The sequence below is a fragment of the Urtica dioica genome, chromosome 7 (genome assembly GCF_054948205.1).
Source record: "Urtica dioica subsp. dioica isolate 48M chromosome 7, U.dioica_male_clone48M_v1_H2, whole genome shotgun sequence".
Lineage (NCBI taxonomy): Eukaryota > Viridiplantae > Streptophyta > Magnoliopsida > Rosales > Urticaceae > Urtica > Urtica dioica.
The window spans coordinates 36,657,161-36,676,575 of record NC_142762.1 but is presented as its reverse complement, the minus strand read 5'-3'; the positions used below and the strand labels follow the sequence as shown (position 1 = coordinate 36,676,575).

The window sequence follows — 19,415 nt, the reverse complement described above, 5'->3', positions numbered from 1 at the left end:
TATCTCACTAGATCACGAAACTAGGTGTTTCGAGATCTCTCTCTTATTTTACTAAGAATGGAAACGAATTTCCGAGGGTAGAGAGAGGCAGATGCACGGCCAAGGGAGGCTAGTGATGCACGAAATTTTCACAAAATAATTGCTTATTTTTGCCTTCTCATGAACCCCTATTTATAGTAGTAAAAGGAGATATTCATGGAATCTTCCAGAATATTTTATTTCCTTTTATTGTGTTCACACTAGTGGATTAAATCTAGGCCATTGGATCTCAACAAGTGAATCATACTTTTTCTCTCATCCATCAGATCAATATCTATGAGATATTATTCTCTATTTAAATAGAGAATATATTATTTAGTGAGAGAATAAAGGAGAATATATTATTTCCCTTTAAATATATTCTCCTAAATACTTTTCTTTAAATAAGGAGAAATATAGGACAATATCATATTATTCTCTCTCATTTATTTAAACAACTAAAGAGAAAATATTGATAAATACCAATATTGAAAAAATCGGATTTGATGGCACACGGCCAAGAGGATTTGCGCAAATCCTATGCCAAAATTCCCAATTCGATTTTTCCATGTGTGCAAGGTCCAATTGCTAGAAACCCAATTAATCATTTATTTACTTGGTCCAACAATAAACAAATAATTAATAATTGTTTATTTACTTTATCAAACAATAAATAAACAATTCTACCATAAATATTTATTTAATTCTGCAAATACCCGTTTTCTAGAATTAATGCTGTCAATCACAATTACAGCAAGTGAGATTAATAATGATAAACATTATTATACAAAAGTTCTTATCCGCCTTTATCATAGCCGAATCGGGGACTATGGACCTAGTAATAGAAGCTTAACAAATCCGATGAAAAAGACGAAATAGTCATTTCTCTTTTTCCATCGATTCGTTTAATCTTGGTCAAATACTCCACTTTGTAAGCCAAGACTGAACTCTCCTTTATACTAGAATTATATTTACTCATCGTGACGAGTGTCCACTGATATAGTCAGTTCGTGATCAAGATCCTCCAGGTTCAACCCGTATCGAGAGAAGTCAATTTATTCCGTTATACTTCCCTTGATACATATCAGCCCTAAGCATTGTTGCTTCCCTAGCGAAAGATTCTTTCGAACGTTACTTACTTCGAAAGTGCGCGCAATCTATCGGTTCTGGAATCAACCCTTAGGTGAGAGAACATTAACCTTCTTTCAGGAAGGCTGGATTCCGTATCTGTAAATCATTTCTCACTCGAATTATGCTCTGAGAAAACTCCCAAGACATAAGCTGTGATTAGCATGAATAGCCTTTTAGCGAATGAGTCAAAGAGCTCAGTAACATAACCCAGTGTCCATGATCACTTCAGGATTTAGATCAAGTCTCACTGTGACCATCATAGCGGCCTCGGTTAGTGTGTCGTAACGGTCCTTAAACGACACATCTACACCAAGACCTGTCCAGGTCGTACACTTACCACAAGTGTAGAATGCTCCCACATAGTGATCAGCCTTCACCAATGTGTTCCACATATATGACTTTAGATATAGTTTTCCAGGCGTATATCAGTCATCGACCATGTTTTAGCACACCGCCCGAACTCAGGTGCCCAGCACGTGACTCAGTTAGATACGGAGGCTATGGAATAATGAATGTTTAATAAATCTCATTAAATAAGAAATAACGCTTTCAATTCAAATAGATAATAAATGTCAAACTTTATTTTATTAATAATTTCAACGAGAATTTACATAAGTATCTTCTCGTGGGCAAGAATTCCTAACAAGAGTAACATCGTCGATGGGATCTCCATTATGGGCAGAGAGACGAAGGCTACTTATCAGTGGAGTTGGAAGAGGGGCTGCTTCTATCATCTTGGTTCTTGTGAGAAGCTCGGTGATGTATCGGCGCTGTGAGAGGTGGATTCCATCTTTTGAGTGTTGGACTTCCACTCCAAGGAAGTAGCTAAGGGCGCCTAGATCCTTGAGAGAAAATATTCGGTTCAGCACACCTACTACTTGATTGATTTCGTTGTTGTTGCTTCCGGTGATGATGATGTCATCAACGTACACCAAGAGGTATATTGCCGAACCCTTTGTGAACCGAACAAACAGTGATGTATCAGCTTTGGAATCTTCAAAACCGAGATGGAAAAATGTCGAGCTGAGCTTGTTAAACCACGCTCTTGGTGCTTGCTTGAGGCCGTAGATGGCTTTGTGAAGCTTGCACACTTGAGGGCAACTCGTCTTAGTCTTTGAAACCGGGGGGTTGTTCCATGTACACGTCTTCAATGAGGTCTCTATTTAAGAAGGTGTTGTTGATGTCAAGCTGGTTTATCGACCATCTTCGCACAAGAGCCGTCGTTAACACCACTCGTATGGTGACGGGTTTCACCACCGTTGAAAAGGTGTCGGTATAGTTGAAACCAGGGACTTGATGAAAACCTTTGGCGATAAGGCGGGCTTGTAACGTGCAATGGTGCCGTCCGAGTGTCGCTTGACTTTATACACCCATTTGCAGAAGATGGAGGAGTAGTGAGAGTCCACGTCCGGTTTCGATTAAGAGCACTAAGTTCAGCAAGCATTGCTGATATGAGGTGTCGCCAGAGCCTCCACATCTGACCTAGGTTCTGTCTCAAACAAACCAAACACATCAGTGGTAACAACCGAGTAAATTTTTGGTTTTCTAATCCCAGCCTTCCCACGAGTAATCATGTGGTGGCTAATGGGATCAACGGGATGTGTTGTATCAATTTCAATTGTTTGTTGCTCATGTGGATTTGATGGGCATGTGTTTGAGTGATCGGGATTTGAAAAGTGGGCTGGTCTTTGGTGATGTAGAGAGTGTGGTGTGTGAGGAGTGGGCAAAGAGTCTTGAGTGGGAACATGATTAGTTACCTATGATTGGAGTAGCATCAAGGGCGGCCTGAGCACTGTATCAATCTAACAGAAGGTGGGACTTGGTGTTTAAGAGTTTTGTGAGCCAACAGAGTACGAAAAATCAAAGCAGGATTTCATTTTTGAAAGGTAGTCTCTCATTGTCATTGACCCATTTTTCATGATCTGGACTTGCAGCTTATATTGCAATATTTTGGCCTTTGAATGACCCGCGAAAGCTTGAGCAAGAGCTGTCCAGATCTCATGTGAGGTGTTCAAGCCAACGGTAGTGACAAGAACAGCCTCACTGATCGAAGTAAGAAGCCAGGAGGCCAGGAGTTGATCTTGACGCTCCCAATGGTCAAAAGGAGGATTTGGTTGGTTGTTGATGGTTTCGAGTGGTTTGGGTGTGGTGCCAAAAACAAAACCTGTGAGTCCATATCCTCTAATGGCAGCCAAAACTTGTTGGTGCCACGGGAGGTAGTTTGACTCAGAGAGGCGAATAGTGAGGACATGGTGACCTGGATTAATGAAGTTTGAGAGCGAGAGGGGGGTTTGGTATTTCTGGTTGGTTTTCGGCTGGAAGATGACTTGGATTTAAAATCTTAGGATTTTGGTTTTGTTGCTCAAACCATTTATAGAGGCTAAGAAAGCTCTGATACCATGTGAAAAATATAAAACATATTGGCAGAGAATAAAATCTTTTACTAAGCATTCATTGTAATTGATTCAGTATTTATTTCCTAGGAGGCTTGCCTCTTTTATACATCGAAAACAGGCAGTAAATAAGAAACATTTATTCATAATTAAAGGCTGACATTGATAGTTATAATCGTCCTTTCTCGTAGGAATCCGACGCATCCTTTCTTATCCAAAGGGTAACGGTAATCTTCAAGTCATTCCAGAATATTCTTCTGAGAAACGTGTGAACGACACAATGTTGTAAAACGACCCTTATTGTTATTGTTGTCGTTCTTCTTTAGTCTTAACACGAAACATATTAAGCTACCTATTAATACAAAAATCAGGCCCTCGGTCCTCAGTCTCATTTTCGTTCGCTTCTTTGTGTTTCAAATTAAAAAAATTTCTCAAACTGAACAAGGACACATTGTCATGTTTTCTATAAATAAACAAATAAAAAAAACGTTATTCGAGCAGAACTGAAAAAAAAAACGTTATAAATAAAAATAGCTTAGAGATGACAACGTGTCATTATTTAATTAAGTGGACGCAGAAGTTCACACAAAAAGGAAATTAAGGATCCGAATTCATTAATAATAGTTTTTATCTTATCGGAATTCATTATAATAAGACATGTTACTAAAGGAGAACATAGAGGCATTTTTAAACATGAATCTCAAAATGAAAAAAAAAAAATGAAAAAAAAAGTGAACTCACAAAACATTCAAATTTGGAATTAAATCACAAGAACACCAAAGGCCAACTATATATAAAACACTCACATAATACTGTAACGTAGTCCAAACTTACAAATAGAGATATGAAGAATAATTAATAGCAAGTACTTACGATACAATATTATTTCTCACTCACAAAGCAGCAGTAAACATACCAACCAATCCAGCATCTTATTACATCATAAGAATTATTGAACTACTAATAATGAAAGAACACATAACATCTCTTTTTATTATTATTATTATTATATGTAGAATAATAATAATAATAATAATAATAATAATAAATAATAATCATGATTATATAGATAAAGGAAAAATCAAGGGCATTTGAGTTTGTTGCCGTGAGTCCTGAGGCGAGCGTAGCAAGGGCAGGCGCTCGTGTGGCCATACGTTCCCGGAGGCACGCAGTGGCAACGAGCGCAGCACGTTGTGCATGCTCTCATGCACCTCTTCCTCTTCGACGCCTTTTTGCACCTTTTTCCGCACGCTTTGTGGCAATCTATATAGTTTCAAATGAATTATGTGTTATTAATTCAATTCATTACATTAAATTTTATTTTTATGCATAGAAAATTTATCTTAGTGTAAAAGTATCATGAGCTTCCATCTCAAAACCAATATGTTTGCTCCTCTTAGGTCAAATCTTAACGATTGGACCGGATATCCGTTTGAGCTTAATATGCTCTGACACCATGTGAAATATCATGAGTTACATCTCAAAATTAATTGGTAATAAGAGGAATATATAATCCATGACTTTTATAAGCTCTTGCTACTTAGTAATCTAATATATCTTGTAGATATTATTTTAGTCGAGTTTTTTACTACAGTTTCAAATTAATTATATGTGATTTAATAATTCAATTCATTACTTTAATTTATGCATAGAAAAATTTATCTTACTAATCTAATTTATTTTGTAGATATTATTTTGAGTTTTTGAAGAACGACAAGTACCCATCTTCTTACCTTTCTTTTTTTGTTTTGTTTTCTCAATTTATTATCTTGTTTTAATATGTTTTGTTTTGTATCGAACAAAACAAAAAAATTGAAAGAGACCCATCCGTATCATGTATAAAAATTTATGTTACATAATAAAGCACATGGCTCTGTATATCAATACAGGCACACTCAATTAAGACCAACGTAAGTGACGTGTCACTTACTGATTTTTGGATGATGTTTCTTGTGTAGATGAGCTACCATAGCATTTCCTTCATCAACCTACAGAAATGAGAACCAATTAAATGTACATTAGGCCATTTAATTTAACACTTTTTTTCTTTCTCGTAATGAATTAAATCTACATGATAACATTTGTTCAGAAAGTTCTTTTTAATTCATAAAACATACATAAAAAGATGTGTTAACAGTAGCATATACAGCATCAATCTTTTGGAGAATATTAATTACTAACAAGCAGTTCGAATAAAAGCGTGGCTGGTTGAGAATTAATACCACAAAATAAATAATGTCATGTTTTCAACGTTATCATTTATTAGAAAGAAAAAAAAAAACATAAAATAGTCAAACATAAAAAAACTCAACAGTATGACTGACAGAATTCCCAGCATCTTGAGCTTGTGAAGCCTCTGCAAGAGCCTGACAAAAGAGTAAATCAAATTAGTTCCAAAACCATAATAAAAAAATAAAATAAAATTGACAAATACTTTTCAGTAATGATACTAAAGAGTTAGTTACAAGTATTTAATTTACCTGCACCAGAAGCAGTGTAGCAATAACGAAGACCAAGAAGAGTTTCATGTTCATAGGTATATACAACGATAAGGTTTGTTTTTGTATTTCTGGTTGCAAAATGGTGAAGGAACAGAATGTCTTTATATAGACTCTATTTTTCCTCGGTTTACTTTTGGTACATATATCCACTTGTTATCTTTTTACACTCAGTCACATGTAAAGATTTCCCCTTCTTTCTTCACTATTAGGGTGAGCTATAAAAGGCCATTCACGTGCAACGATTGAGGCAAGTTGATGGGAGAAAATGGGTGATAACAAGTAATAATTAAAGTCCAGCGAGCTCTTTTCGGAAGCCTCTCACGATATACAGTTGGCTAAGCTTGGCATCTTCTTTATTACGCCATTTTGTTTGCTTTCATGTACTACTTTCTAGTCCTGCAACTATCGACCAATCAACAATCAAAGTTAATTTGTAGTATAGTGACAGACCATAAATTTTTTGGTTTCAAATTTCTACAATTAAGTTGATCAGAAGAGTTAAACCAGTAATATTCAAAACTGAAACAATAAACTCCATCTTGGTTTGGAACCCCCTATAAACGTTGTAGCAGTGTTATATGTTGCATTCCGTGCATAGCTACAATGTAAAGCGAACAAAAAGTTATGACTCGTGGAATTTGATTTCCGTCGTCATCAAAAATTTTAAAATATGAATCATTTGATCAAAGATATCTTTTATGATAAAAAAAAACCGCATGCTTTCGTCAACATATGACCGCAGTCGGACGCAAATTTTTTTTTTTTAACAAAACAAAATAAAAAAAATAATTGCTTTAAAAAGTGTAGTAAACTTGGTGTTATCTTGTTGGGAAGATTTAATTATAGAGGGTTTATTATTATTATTATTTTTTATATAAAAACGAGGCCAATACTACGAGAAATTTTATTATTAACCTTCACTTAGTGGTGGAAGAACACCGTAGTTACAAATTATAGAAAAAAAAGGTCAATCGGCTATATAGACAAATAGAAGTTAAGCTTTTACAAAATAGTCATAGTTTGTCAACTATAAGCAAACTAGCCAAAGTAAGATTAATCTAGGTTGGATTAAATTTAATCCCAACGAACTATAAAGACATAATGTAAGGTTTATGACGGCTGGATTAAAATTAATCGAGGCAGGATTAAATTTAATGACAATCTGGAAATCGAGGATCTGAAGCAGAACCGAAACATCTCCTTCTTCGGCGACGCGATTCTTGCGTCGTCGACGCTCGCGGTGTTCCCGATCGCTCCGACGGCAGCGGCAAAACCGGATCGCTGCGGGAGAAGACTCGACGGTCTTAGGGCGCCTTCTTCGAAGACGATTCTCCGAGCAACGTCGTCACCGGAGGCGGCGATGACGGAGACGGCGAGGGCGGCGAGATCGCGGAGGGAGTGGTGGTCGAGGAGGACGAAGCTGATTCCGCCGATGAGGACGAAGTCGATTCCCCCGGCGGCGAGAGTGAAGCCGATTCCGTCGATGAGGACGAAGCCAATTCAATTATCTGGTTAAAGTTTTTGAGAGATGGCTATTTTACCAAACAAATGAAACTATGGCTATTTCGCAAAAGCAATAGTTTGGCTAGTTCATACCATTTTTCCTAAAAAAAAAAAAGAGGAGTGTAAGAGGCATAGATTACACAATTTTTTTTTTTTATACATCTATACCTCTTGCAATCCCTTACAATTTTACAACGGATATCTAAAGGAAAATCGAAAAACAAAATAACATACACATTTAATATCAAATGACCTCACTTGCTGAGCACATCAGCTGTCATATTTTTTTTTTTTTTTTTCTCTCTAAAAACATGCTTGAGTTCCAAATCCTTCACAACTTTCTCGGAGAAAAATATTGATGTCGTCTAATGATCCAAGGAGGATTCATTTTTCCGATGATCAACAAGAACTCTTGAGTCACTTTCAATAATAGTTATTTCAGATAAAAGATGACTAAGACTCTCCACTTCAGCTTCCATACTAAAATGTACATTAACAGTACCAGAAAAGCACACAATAATCTTACCAGTGTTGTCTCTGATCAGACCACTAATAGAGCCACGCCCATCACTAAAAGAGCCATCAATGTTCAAATTCAAACCAGAATTAGGAGGAATCCAACAAAGCATTGAGACTGTTTTGGGAGGCTTATCTTTGGGAGGCTTAGCAATTCTATTCGGGTGAACACAATCTTGGAGATTTGATCATTAGTAGGAATTACGCGATGCCACAACTTCCATATGAAAAAAAACTAATTTTTGAAGGGATTTTAGCACTCCACAATGTAGTATTATTCCATCTAAAAGTAGAGTCAGGGGGATCTTGGAAAAATTTCCATGTATAATATTGACCTGTGGTAAAAATACCAGAAGAACTAGGAAGCCAAATGAGTTTATCCGCTGCGGAGAAGACCAAATTACATGTGATATGATCCCAATTAACAGCGGGAATCAAAAGTTTCAAATGATCCAAGAGGGTGGGGTTTTGGAGACCTTGTGAAATAGTAAGTGCCTAATCATAGTCATCAAGAGAATAAAGCTCAAGGGTGATACCACACCAATTGTCAAGCCAAAAGAAAGAATTCACACATCCAATGCTCCATTGAGAATTATCCAGCATCTCAGGAATAACGTTCTTAATTCTTTCCAAATGATAAATGTTTCTAGAGTTGGAATGATGAACGGAGCTATATCTGTTACGCATAAAATCGTCCAAATATTTTCCATCTTCATAATAAGAGAGTCTGCCATATGTGTCATTTTCTGATAATTAATCCTCCAGGCCGACATATATGGTCCCAAGAGACCCAGTGATGACGTCTTTCTTTTATGTTATTCCAAAGAAAGCTCGAGTAGATTTGATCCAGCTCGTTAGCCACTTTTTTGGGCACAGTCAAAATGGCCAGTGTAGATAGAGGGATAAACATGCTCTTATTTGGATTCATGAGTTGCCCTGATACGTACCTCTTTGTACTCTTCAAAGATCCGTTTGAGGCAATGCATCAATATCTTACCTCCATTAGTAAATAAATACATATCGTCGGCAAACATGAGATGACTAACCATGAATGTAGGCCGGGGAACATGGAAGCTGAATAAGCGACCAATAGCGTATTCATGAAGAAGTCTTCTACTCAACGCATCATGCACAATATGACAAACAGACTCGGAGAGAATGGATCACCCTGCCTCAGTCCTCGAGTAGACTTAAAATAGTCAGATCCACAAAACTTTTAGAGAAACCATGCTTCCTAAGCACACGAATGAGAAAAATCCTATGCTCTCTATCATATGCGTTGGACATGTCAATTTTGGCGATAATATTACTTCCCGAAACTTTAGTGCCGATGTGTTGAAGAAGCCCATGAGCAAGCGCAATATTATTAATAAAGTGGCTGATTTATGTTCAATATTTGAGTGTGCTCTCATCGAATCTAAAATTTAGAGCACATTCTTATTCTTCATTACGAGTGATATAAGATCGATTATTTATTTTTCAATATCAGAGAGCTAAGGTGAATGTAAAATTGATTCCCAAAATGTGTTGAAAAATATCAAAAATCATGACGGAAATTAGATGAGAATGAACATGCATAAGGCTCACGTAGTTAGGAAAACTCACTTTGTAGAGTTTATAGAAATTATCTTGAATGAGCATTTTATCTTCCTAAGGTGCCAGTTTTGTAGATGGCCTAGAATGCACATAAGTCCATCACCACCACACACACCTACGCGCCGCCGTCCAGTTGACCAGTTGGGTTGAGCCTAACTTTCGTGCATTAACCATGTTTAACGTTGGCGATTTAAACGTTCAAATGGATTTGAGCATTAGCATGCTCTTATTTGCATGGTCTAAAGGTTGAAACCGTTTGCTTACCTTACCTTTAAAAAGCACCCTCGGACTTCTCATTTGAAAAGACCGAAGTTCAACATCAAAACATTTCCTCTCCTCCGGAAATTGGGTTCATTTTTTCTTTTGTAGTTTGTGGTGGAACTAACACATGGTTCTAATTCACTAGAGATGATCATTTTGGTGCATCGCTCGTCTCGTTGTCGTTGTATCATGGAAGACTCTCGCTAATCTATTCCAACACCCATGGGAGGGTGATAAAGCTTCAATAAAACCTTCCAACGGACCACGACAAAATTTCCTTTTCTTTACGTTCCTCTTTGTAAACTAGGTTTTTAGTCCAGTTTTGTTTTATGTTGTTGATCGGTGGATTTCCTACACCAAACATCGGAACGCAAGTGTACGAACCTATCAAGTAGTAAAGTGTGCTAAGCACGAGTATCGATCCACGAGGACTATTTAGTTCGAATCATAGACTTTGTCAATTTCCACTATCGGGGTTTTCAAACGTTGGATTTCAAAAGTGTCAACCAAACAAATATTTAAGCGAGGTTAACAATATTAAAAGATGAGGGACACGACTTTGTTGGTTTCAAGGTACGGTTGGCTATTGAGTTTAAATGGAATAAGGAAAACCTAAGAGCTCTAATCTCACCTCTCGGTTTTATCCACTAACCTCTCTCGGGTCTCTAGGGACCTAATAGATTGACGAACTTACACCTATCGATTGGGGCTCTATTAAAACAACCTACCGCACTAAGATCGAGGCTCAAACGATTACACCACTCCCCTAGTCTTTCTATAGATCTAGGTGAATTGGTGATGGATTGAGTAGTTCTCTCATGTCTTTTACCTCGTGGTCTCAAAATATGGAACAACACTCACTAATTAGGTAGCTAGCTAACTAGGATAATTAAAAACACCCACAACCCATGGAATTCCTCTTTTGTCTTTTCTCTCTTGAAGAACACTATCCTAAGCCATGAACCAACACATATACCCATTCGCCAACTACAAGTAAAAAGACATCTCAAATCAGCAAAACAAAATAAAACTTAAATCAAGTATCAAGTCTCCAAAAATACCAAAACCACAAGAATCTTAGAGAGCAAGTAAAAGTAGCAACAATGAAAGTAGAAAAGATGGAGATGGAGAGATAACAAGAGGTGAGGTAGAGGTAGATGGTAGAGGAGGTTGTCACTTTTTTTCTCTTCCTTCTTCTTCTTCTCCAAACTCAAGCTCTTTCTCCTTCAATGGCTCTCAAAAACTCTCAAAACTTGGTCTATTTCCTAATGGGTCTCTCCCTTTGTATTTGGACAAGATTAGGAACTTATGTCATTAGATTCTCTAATTTCGGAGTCTCCTAGACCATTAGGTGAGATCCAAGGGTCCTCATTAGCTCAAAATCGAGTTCTTTAAAAATCTGGTTCGTCACCTTGCGCGACGCAAAGGTTCTTAGGCGCGTCATGTGGTTGTTGCGTGTGATGCGTTCTCGTCTGTGCGGCCAACGCGCTAGACTCAATAACTTTAGGTGCCTTCAAATGTATGGCTACACGACGCGTAAGAACTTTGCATGTCGCGCTATGCTGAAACCTCCAGTGCGTCGCGCTCTAAGTCTTGTGCGACGCGCAAGGCTGTGTTGACTTCTTCTCTAGCTTTGACGTTAACTCTCGGGTGTCGTTTCTCGGGCCGTTAAATTCCATTTCTGCCTATTTTCACACCAAAACTCTCCTATGCTCTCTTGAACTTGAAACCACCAAAAACTATCAAGTAACCTAAGGACTAGCTTTAGTTTTCGCGTAAAAAGGTTATATTTCACTTGAGTGAAACACACTCATCATTTGTCATCTTGTAATTTTTCTTCCATGTTATCTTTTTTTTTTTTTTTTTTTTTTTTTTTTTTTTTTTTTTTATCTCCTAATGATTTCTTCTTTTCCAAGTAAATTATTAAATTATTTTCGCAAATTATCTATATTCCCGTAAATCCACTACAAATATTTCTTAGATATCTAACTTGCAAATATATAGCTCACCTAAATAAAAATAACAAAAGACCAATATGTGAAGAAAAAATAATAAATAAACAAACACTCTAGAGAGTTGTCAAAGCATCAACTGTACTGGCAGATTATTATCAGGAAATGTATCACCTCAATTCAACCTTACAAACCCAAAAGGATATAGTTCAGTAACTCTCAAAAGTCAATGAATACATTTGCATTTATCATATACTAATACTCCACACATGCATAATAATACTCAGAGTAGCTTTAAAAAAATAATTATTTAGCAAAATAGCCAACTCAAACCTTTAAAATTGCTAAATAGCCAAGGTTTTGTAAATACTAAGTAAATAGCCAGATATCATTTAATACACTCCTAAATTTACAAAAACGCCCAAATGATTCCCGCCCATAGTCACAGCAGTTGACTTTAAAAAAAACGTGATTCCGATATTTGAGGGGAGTAATAACTGCATATTTAAAACCGATCAACTCACAACCTCTTATCACACGGCAATTAAGAAAAAAAAAAGGATTTCTCCCAAAAAAAAATTTCAACTCGCGTCACTTTCTCCGACGAACTGCATCCATCTTCTCCGACTACCGATTTCGGCGAGGGGATCTCAAACATGTATGCATGTGTAATTTATTCCGATTGTAACTCGTTTTTACTAATGTTCAACATCGATTTACACATTAAAACACGGAAAAAGTGTTTTTTTAGGAATCGGTTATGAAATAAGATGGTATTGCTTATTCTTCTTCCTCTGTGTAATGAATCAATGGATTTTTGTTCATTTATCCGAAAAATTTCACAGGTTTGGGTATGATGTCTAAAACTTGATGTGTTATATCTAGATCTTGTTGAGTAGTGTATTGATTCTGTTTTAATGTGTGTTAGTGTATGAGTAATACCATTGTAAATGTGTTTGAAGAATTCGTGTCTTTGGATATTAGAAGGAAATATGATTGACATATTTTGCAGTAAATATGTGTAAATGTCAGACAGACCCATATTATTTGTAAGTCATTATTTACACATAATACCATTGTAAATGAGTTTAAAATTGGTGTTTTTGGATTTACAAGGATGTCGATCAAACAAACAATCATGCTCATAGCCGCCACAGGAACATCTTTTATGTGCGTTATAACAGCATGTAAATATACGTAAATAACAGCATGTAAATATACTGCATTATAACAGTATGTAAATATACGTAAATACATTAATAAACTGGGATGAACCTGGCGTGAAAGAGAGATATAACAACGTTTGAAATATATGTGCGTTAGAAACAAGAAATTTAAATAATAAAACGAGACAAGATAAATCATGCAGTAAATATAAGAAAATAATATAATAGGAAACAAATAAATTGCCAAGGTTCAACGTCCAAATTAGTTCCTAAAATAAAGGGAATCATTAAGTTGACTAAATCATGTTCACACTTATATGAGGAATTTAAATTCAAAAAAACCGGGAAGTTATATAATCAGAAATTTCATAAACATTCGAAATTCAAACGCAACAGGGGTAAATTTGGAAATGAAAAAACATATTATTGGGCCACGTCATCCGAATGGCTATTTACTTAGTATTTACAAAACCTTGGCTATATAGCAAATCATAAGGTTTGATTTGGCTATTTTGCTAATTTACCCATAAAAAAATGAGCACATCTGCATGGTCAACGTGTAATCAATTACATACAATATACATACAAATCTTTGATAGCTATATTTGTAATAAAAAAAAAGGACTAAAAGCGAGCCCAGCACCGGGTACACTGAGCGATACAATCTCCTTTGCAATCGACATTATAACCCAAAGCCTTGGGATTCCGAAGAAGCAGGTTCCGGAGAGGCTTCCCTTTGATCCCCCACTTGCTCTCCAAGATCCCGACATTGTTCCTCAGCTCGGCCTCGAGATCGCACCCGAGAACTTCCGGGAATTTCTTGAGCACTTTGTAGAGATCTTCATCGGATAGGCTTAGGCTCCTCATGTAGTCCAGTATCTCGTTCACGGACTCGAGTCTCGGAGCGACCCTTTTGCGCTCCTCGCCCCAGTAAGGCGAGTGAACCCGCCCGAACGCTTTCCCGAGCATCTTCTCCGCCTCCTCTTCGCTGAAACCGAAGCTACACAGAGCCTCTCTGCACGGCTTCTCGTCCTCTTCCACGCTCAAACTCGTCGTTGTCTCGGCTTCGGAAGCTGACTGTAGTGCCCATTTCTTCGAAGGAGTATCTAATTTCTTCCAAGATAATGATATAGCAGTGCTCAGAGATAGAGCGTTGACGATCGGTAACCTGAGGCTTGGTCTAGTGGCTGGAACTTCGAGCTGCAAAAAAAAGGTTTGCGGATAAGCCAAAGCTTCAAAATCAGACATTTAAGTATAAGGTTCGCAGATGAGCTTTGTGGGCTCTGGTACTATGGTAAGTATAATTAGGCTTCATCTCAAGACCAATAAATCTTGTTCAATCTAACCCTAAACACAACTCTTTTCAAAACTGCTTGACAATGTCTGACAGCATTTCTCCCAAAGGTCAAGGCATAGGGTTTTGATACCACAAACATGCTTTTTTGTTCTATCAGATGCAAGGCCAGATCAAGAAACAGTACTCACAGTGGTGATTCGCGGTAGCCTCGGTGCATGAATGCCGGTCAGTAACGGAGAAGAAGCCAAAGATTTTCCTAGCATCTCTGTTATATTTTTAGTTTTCAGTCAATAAAGCATAACAATCTTCATTGAAGTAATACAAAATTATAAAATGTGGATAGGTAAACAAGCAACGCTACACACTGAAACTTCCAGGGCTTCGAAACAAAATATGCTTAGTGGCGTTGAAATTCATTCTCTGTTCTCCTCAAATATCACAAATTCCTATTAATTTATTTTATTTCCTAAGAGGTTTATCATTGAAATTACGCGAGTGTTGAAGTTTCAATTAAAAAAAAAAAAAAAAAACTATGTATCTCATTTAATTATAGCTTTTACAGAAAGAATCTCTCACTAAAACACTTAATTCTCATAGGCAAAAAGAAAAATAAAATTACAGTAGAGTCTCTAGGAGAATCTCAAATCTTATGTCCTAATACACAAATTCAAGCCTTAATTTGAATCCCCTTCTATTGAAATTACAATCCAAAAGCCTCATTGCACGAGGAACCCAAGAAAACAGTTTCTGGGTTTCTGTTTATTGGGCAGTCGGTGGAGTTTTGGGGTGCTTAAAAACTGGTAAGCGAGTAATGAAAAGTGACAGAAGAATCCAAATTCGCAGCCAAAATTATGGGATTTTTCCATATTTAATTGAACTGAGTAACGCAGTAAGTCAAAGAAGCAAAAGTACCTGGCGAAAGCGGAAGCGATTTGAGGACAAATGGTGAATTCGTTGGACAGTCGAGGCGAGAGCCTTCTCGCCTTTGGTTCTCACTTCTCCGCGGAAAAGTGGACCCTACTCTACCATTACATTCGCCACATACTTTTAACTCTTAACTCAAAGGAGTTTCAAGCCAAATAAAAAAGGGTCAAGCGGCTATATAGTCAAATAGAACTTAAACTTTTGCAAAATAGCCATAGTTTGTTAACTATAAGCAAATTAGCCAAAGTAAGATTAATTTAGGTTGGATTAAATTTAATCCCAACGAACTATAAAGACATAATGTAAGGTTTATGAGGATTGGATTAAAATTAATCGAGACAGGATTAAATTTAATGACAATCTGGAAATCGAGGATCTGAAGCAGAACCGAAACATCTCCTTCTTCGGCGACGCGATTCTTGCGTCCTCGACGCTCGCGATGTTCCCGATCGCTCCGTCGATCTTACCTCCCGTCGGACTCTCCGTCACGGCGGCGAAGGCGAGGAGATCGACGGAGATTCGGGACTCTCCGTCATGCTACGGCGACGAGGAGGGCTTCCTCGCTGGAAAGGTTCGTTGGACTTTGCCTCCGGCGGCGGTGCCGGCGTTCTTCTTCGGAGTGATGAGTCCGAAGTTGCAGAGAAGAGCTCTTGGAAAAATTTGGCGGCGGTGCCGGCGTTCTTCTTCGTTCTGTGGATTATCTTTTTTTTCTTCTTCCTATTAGAGGTGGCTATTTTGCCTAACCTAATGAAACTATGGCTATTTTGCAAAAGCCATAGTTTGAATTGGCTAGTTCATGCCATTTTTTCAATAAAAAAAATTAAAGGAGCTTTTTTATTTAATTGATGGTGTATGTTGTTAAATTGTTACATTTTTTTTAATTTTGTTATACTATCATACTAAACCACTCTTGTTGTAAATAATCAATAAAAAAATAAAACAAAATAAAAATAAAAACCTTTTCGCTTCGGTTCTAGTGGCTTTCATTTTTTTCTCAAAAATATTTTATAACATTCTTCTAGAAACAAGTTGAATTACATGTAACAAGTAAAAACATATCTAATAAAACTCTCATATTCAACATCATTGATTCACTAGTTCTCGTCTATATTTTATGGGATTGTGTGTACTTACTTGTTGGAGGAGGAGCCACTCTTGAAATATTTCCTGTGATGGTATCTCAAGCTAGACGAATCTTGCTTATCGTTTTTGTCACGCGATTTGGCTACAAGTTATGCATTTTCCACATCTTTTCTTATTTTCGCTAATTTGTTCGATATGTGACAACATCTTAAATCGATCCTTCTTTTTCTTTTGTTGTGGTTGTTATTGTGAATGTGGAACATCGAATGGAGGATCGTGTTGTGGTTGTGTCGGTGATCGATGGCGAAGGCACATTGGCTAGAGTATATTATTGAAAAAGATGCAGCATGTTTATGTTACTATCTTTTTAGACCAAGCTGTGGAGAACAATCAGGTGATGATTCTTTCGTTGGGTTCAAATATTCAAATTTTAAGCAACGCTCATAACAAGGCTTGGAAAAACTACGAGGCTTTGAAAAATCAAGATCAACATATTAAGACAGTTTTGGTCAAGCAAACAGAGATATCATGTAGTGAATATCGAACTCGCCTAAATGCATCTGTTGATATTGTTCGATTTCTTCTACGACAAGGTCTTGTGTTTCGTGGCTACGATGAATTTGAAAATTCAATCAATAAATGTAACTTTCTGGAGTTGTTGAAATTTTTAAGTGCTCACAATGATGATGTAAAGAATGTCTCATTAGACAAGGCTCCAGAAAACTGCAAACTAACGTCACCTGATATTCAGCAAGCTATTGTATCTGTTGTTGCTGCTTTTACTATTAAGTTAATATGAAAGATATTGGTGATGCACTTTTTGCCATTTTAGTAGATGAATCTCAAAATGTGTTTATGAAGGAGTGGATGGCTATTGTTTTGTGATATGTAGACAAGAATGGAGATGTAGTCGAACGATTTGTTAGTGTTGAAGACGTGGCGAATGCTACCTCTCTCTCGTTAAAGGCTGCAATTGACATATTATTTTCTAGACATAGCTTGAGCGTATCAAGATTGTGTGAGCAAAGATATGACGGGGCTAGCAATATGCAAGGTGAATTTAATGGGCTAGCAAGGATATGCGCATTCTACACTCATTGTTTTGCTCATCAACTTCAATTAGCTCTTGTAGCCATGGCAAAGAAACAGATACACATAGCATTGTTTTTCAGTACAATTTCTATTTTGTTGAACGTCGTTGTAGCTTCCTCAAAGTGTTGTGACATACTTCAAGAAAAACAAGTTGGAGTGACCATTGAGGCATTAAAGAGTGGTGATATGGTAAGTGGAAAAGGCTTAAATCAATCTACAACCTTTAAAAGGTCAGGTGATACACGTTGGAGTTCACATTATGATACTTTTATAAGTATGATTCACATGTTTCCGTCTATAATTGATGTTCTTGAAAAAGATTGTGGATGAAAAATTAACCAATGAACAAAGATGTGAAGTCAATAGCCTGTTGGATGTGATCTTGTCGTTTGAGTTTGTCTTTAGTTTACATTTGATGAGAAAGATCTTGGGGGCTACAAATGAGTTGTCGAATGCATTACAGCGAAAAGATCAAGATATTGTGAATGCAATGAATCTTGTGAAGATAACAAAGACACGGCTACAAAGGATGAGAGCTGAAGAATGGGAGCCGTTATGCAGTAATGTCCATTCTTTTTGCAAAAAAATACAATATAGACATTCCAAACACGAATGACAAGTTCATTACTCGAGGTCGATCATGGCGCAATACTGAAGAGCATACAAACATGTGTTACTTTCAAGTTGATGTATTTTATGTCATTATCGATATGTAACTTCCAGAGCTAAATGACCGTTTTACTGAGGTAAACATGAAATTGCTTTTTTGTATAGCTTGTTTATGCCCACGTGATTCTTTCTATTATTTTGATAAAGAAAGATTGATATGTCTTGCTAAGCACTATCCCGCAGACTTTTCTCTAACGGAATATTGAAGCTCGATGATCAACTTGAAATTTATATTTGTGATATTCGCTCGAGCACATATTTCGCACAACTAAAAGGTATTGACGATCGTGCCATTAAAATGGCAAAGACAAAAAAAAATCAAGTGTATCCTTTGGTTTATATGCTTTTATACTTGACACTTATTCTTCTCGTTTCTACCGCTACAGTTGAGGGAGAATTTTCTGCTATGACTATTGTGAAGAATCGTCTTCGCAACCGGATGAATGATCAGTGGATGAATGTGTTGGAATTGATCTAGGGTTTAAGAAAAAGTTTAACGCTTCGCAAAGCGGCGGAATTTTAAAATTTTCTTTTCAAGTAAAAACAGTTTTTTACTAACCTAGACAAAGAGCAAGTACATATAAATAAAAGCTATAATGAGCATAGAAGTTTACTAACCTTTCTTGAAGCTTGAACTTTGAGAAGCTTTTGGAAAGTTTGCAACGCTCGTCTCCCCTCGCAGCACGTCTCTCTTTCTTTCCTCGGCACCTCGAGCAACCACGAAAGTTTCTATCACTAAATCACTCGAAATAAAGGAATTATTGAGTGGGCACTTTTAAGCACTACGACTTAAGAACGAGTCTTGAAGTCGCAGAGCTAAACACTAGGTCAAATGAGGACCTAGGTGCCAAAACAAAAAATCGAAAATAAACTAGAGAGAGAGAGGAAGGGGCGGCAACCACAAGTTCTAGAGAGAGATGCTCTCAATCTCTAACTTATGTGGAATGAATGGAATGAGAGGAATGAGGGTCCTATTTATAGGAGAAGGGTTGGCCTTGGAAAAAAAAGTAGTTTCCTCTTATTTTCCAAGCCTTTATGAGCAATCCCTTATTGCCCAAATCTCCAAAATGGGCGCCTACCTCAAGTCAATCCCCAAGGGATTAGTTTCCTCTTTTGTTTTCCTCTTGGTTGCCTTGGCCGAAATACTTGTTTCCTCATAGAGGAAATTTGTTTCCTCTTTTTCTTTTGGCAAGTATCTTGATACATTTATGCACAAAATATTCTCTCTTTCCTTGGGTGTGTTGGGCGCCTAACACCTTCTAGAAGAGGCTTCTAGAAGCTTTTCCATTTTGTTCATGACAACATGAAAAAGG

General features: G+C 37.0%; 2 protein-coding genes across 4 annotated transcripts; both read right to left on the bottom strand.

The window, feature by feature from the left end:
• Positions 1 to 4,334: 4,334 nt before the first annotated feature.
• On the bottom strand, positions 4,335 to 6,261 carry LOC149391197 (Gibberellin-regulated family protein). Of its 2 annotated transcripts, none has more exons than XM_089620413.1 (4): positions 6,023 to 6,261; positions 5,867 to 5,908; positions 5,473 to 5,530; positions 4,335 to 4,805 (listed from the first exon to the last, which is right to left on the bottom strand). In XM_089620413.1, the coding sequence occupies exons 1-4, from the start codon at positions 6,074 to 6,076 to the stop codon at positions 4,624 to 4,626; spliced, it is 336 nt and encodes a 111-aa protein (XP_089476539.1). In that variant the 5' UTR covers positions 6,077 to 6,261; the 3' UTR covers positions 4,335 to 4,623. The 2 variants fall into 2 exon arrangements, with proteins under 2 accessions (XP_089476539.1, XP_089476538.1); XM_089620412.1 differs by having other exon boundaries at positions 5,855 to 5,908; positions 6,023 to 6,255.
• A 5,741-nt stretch (positions 6,262 to 12,002) lies between these two features.
• LOC149391196 (Mitochondrial transcription termination factor family protein) lies at positions 12,003 to 15,373 on the bottom strand. Of its 2 annotated transcripts, XR_016300045.1 has the most exons (4): positions 15,247 to 15,373; positions 14,523 to 14,599; positions 13,562 to 14,237; positions 12,003 to 12,163 (listed from the first exon to the last, which is right to left on the bottom strand). XR_016300045.1 is itself a non-coding variant. In XM_089618777.1 (3 exons), the coding sequence occupies exons 2-3, from the start codon at positions 14,595 to 14,597 to the stop codon at positions 13,662 to 13,664; spliced, it is 651 nt and encodes a 216-aa protein (XP_089474903.1). In that variant the 5' UTR covers positions 14,598 to 14,599; positions 15,247 to 15,373; the 3' UTR covers positions 13,432 to 13,661. The 2 variants fall into 2 exon arrangements, 1 of the variants encoding a protein (XP_089474903.1); XM_089618777.1 differs by lacking the exon at positions 12,003 to 12,163 and having other exon boundaries at positions 13,432 to 14,237.
• Positions 15,374 to 19,415: the final 4,042 nt, after the last annotated feature.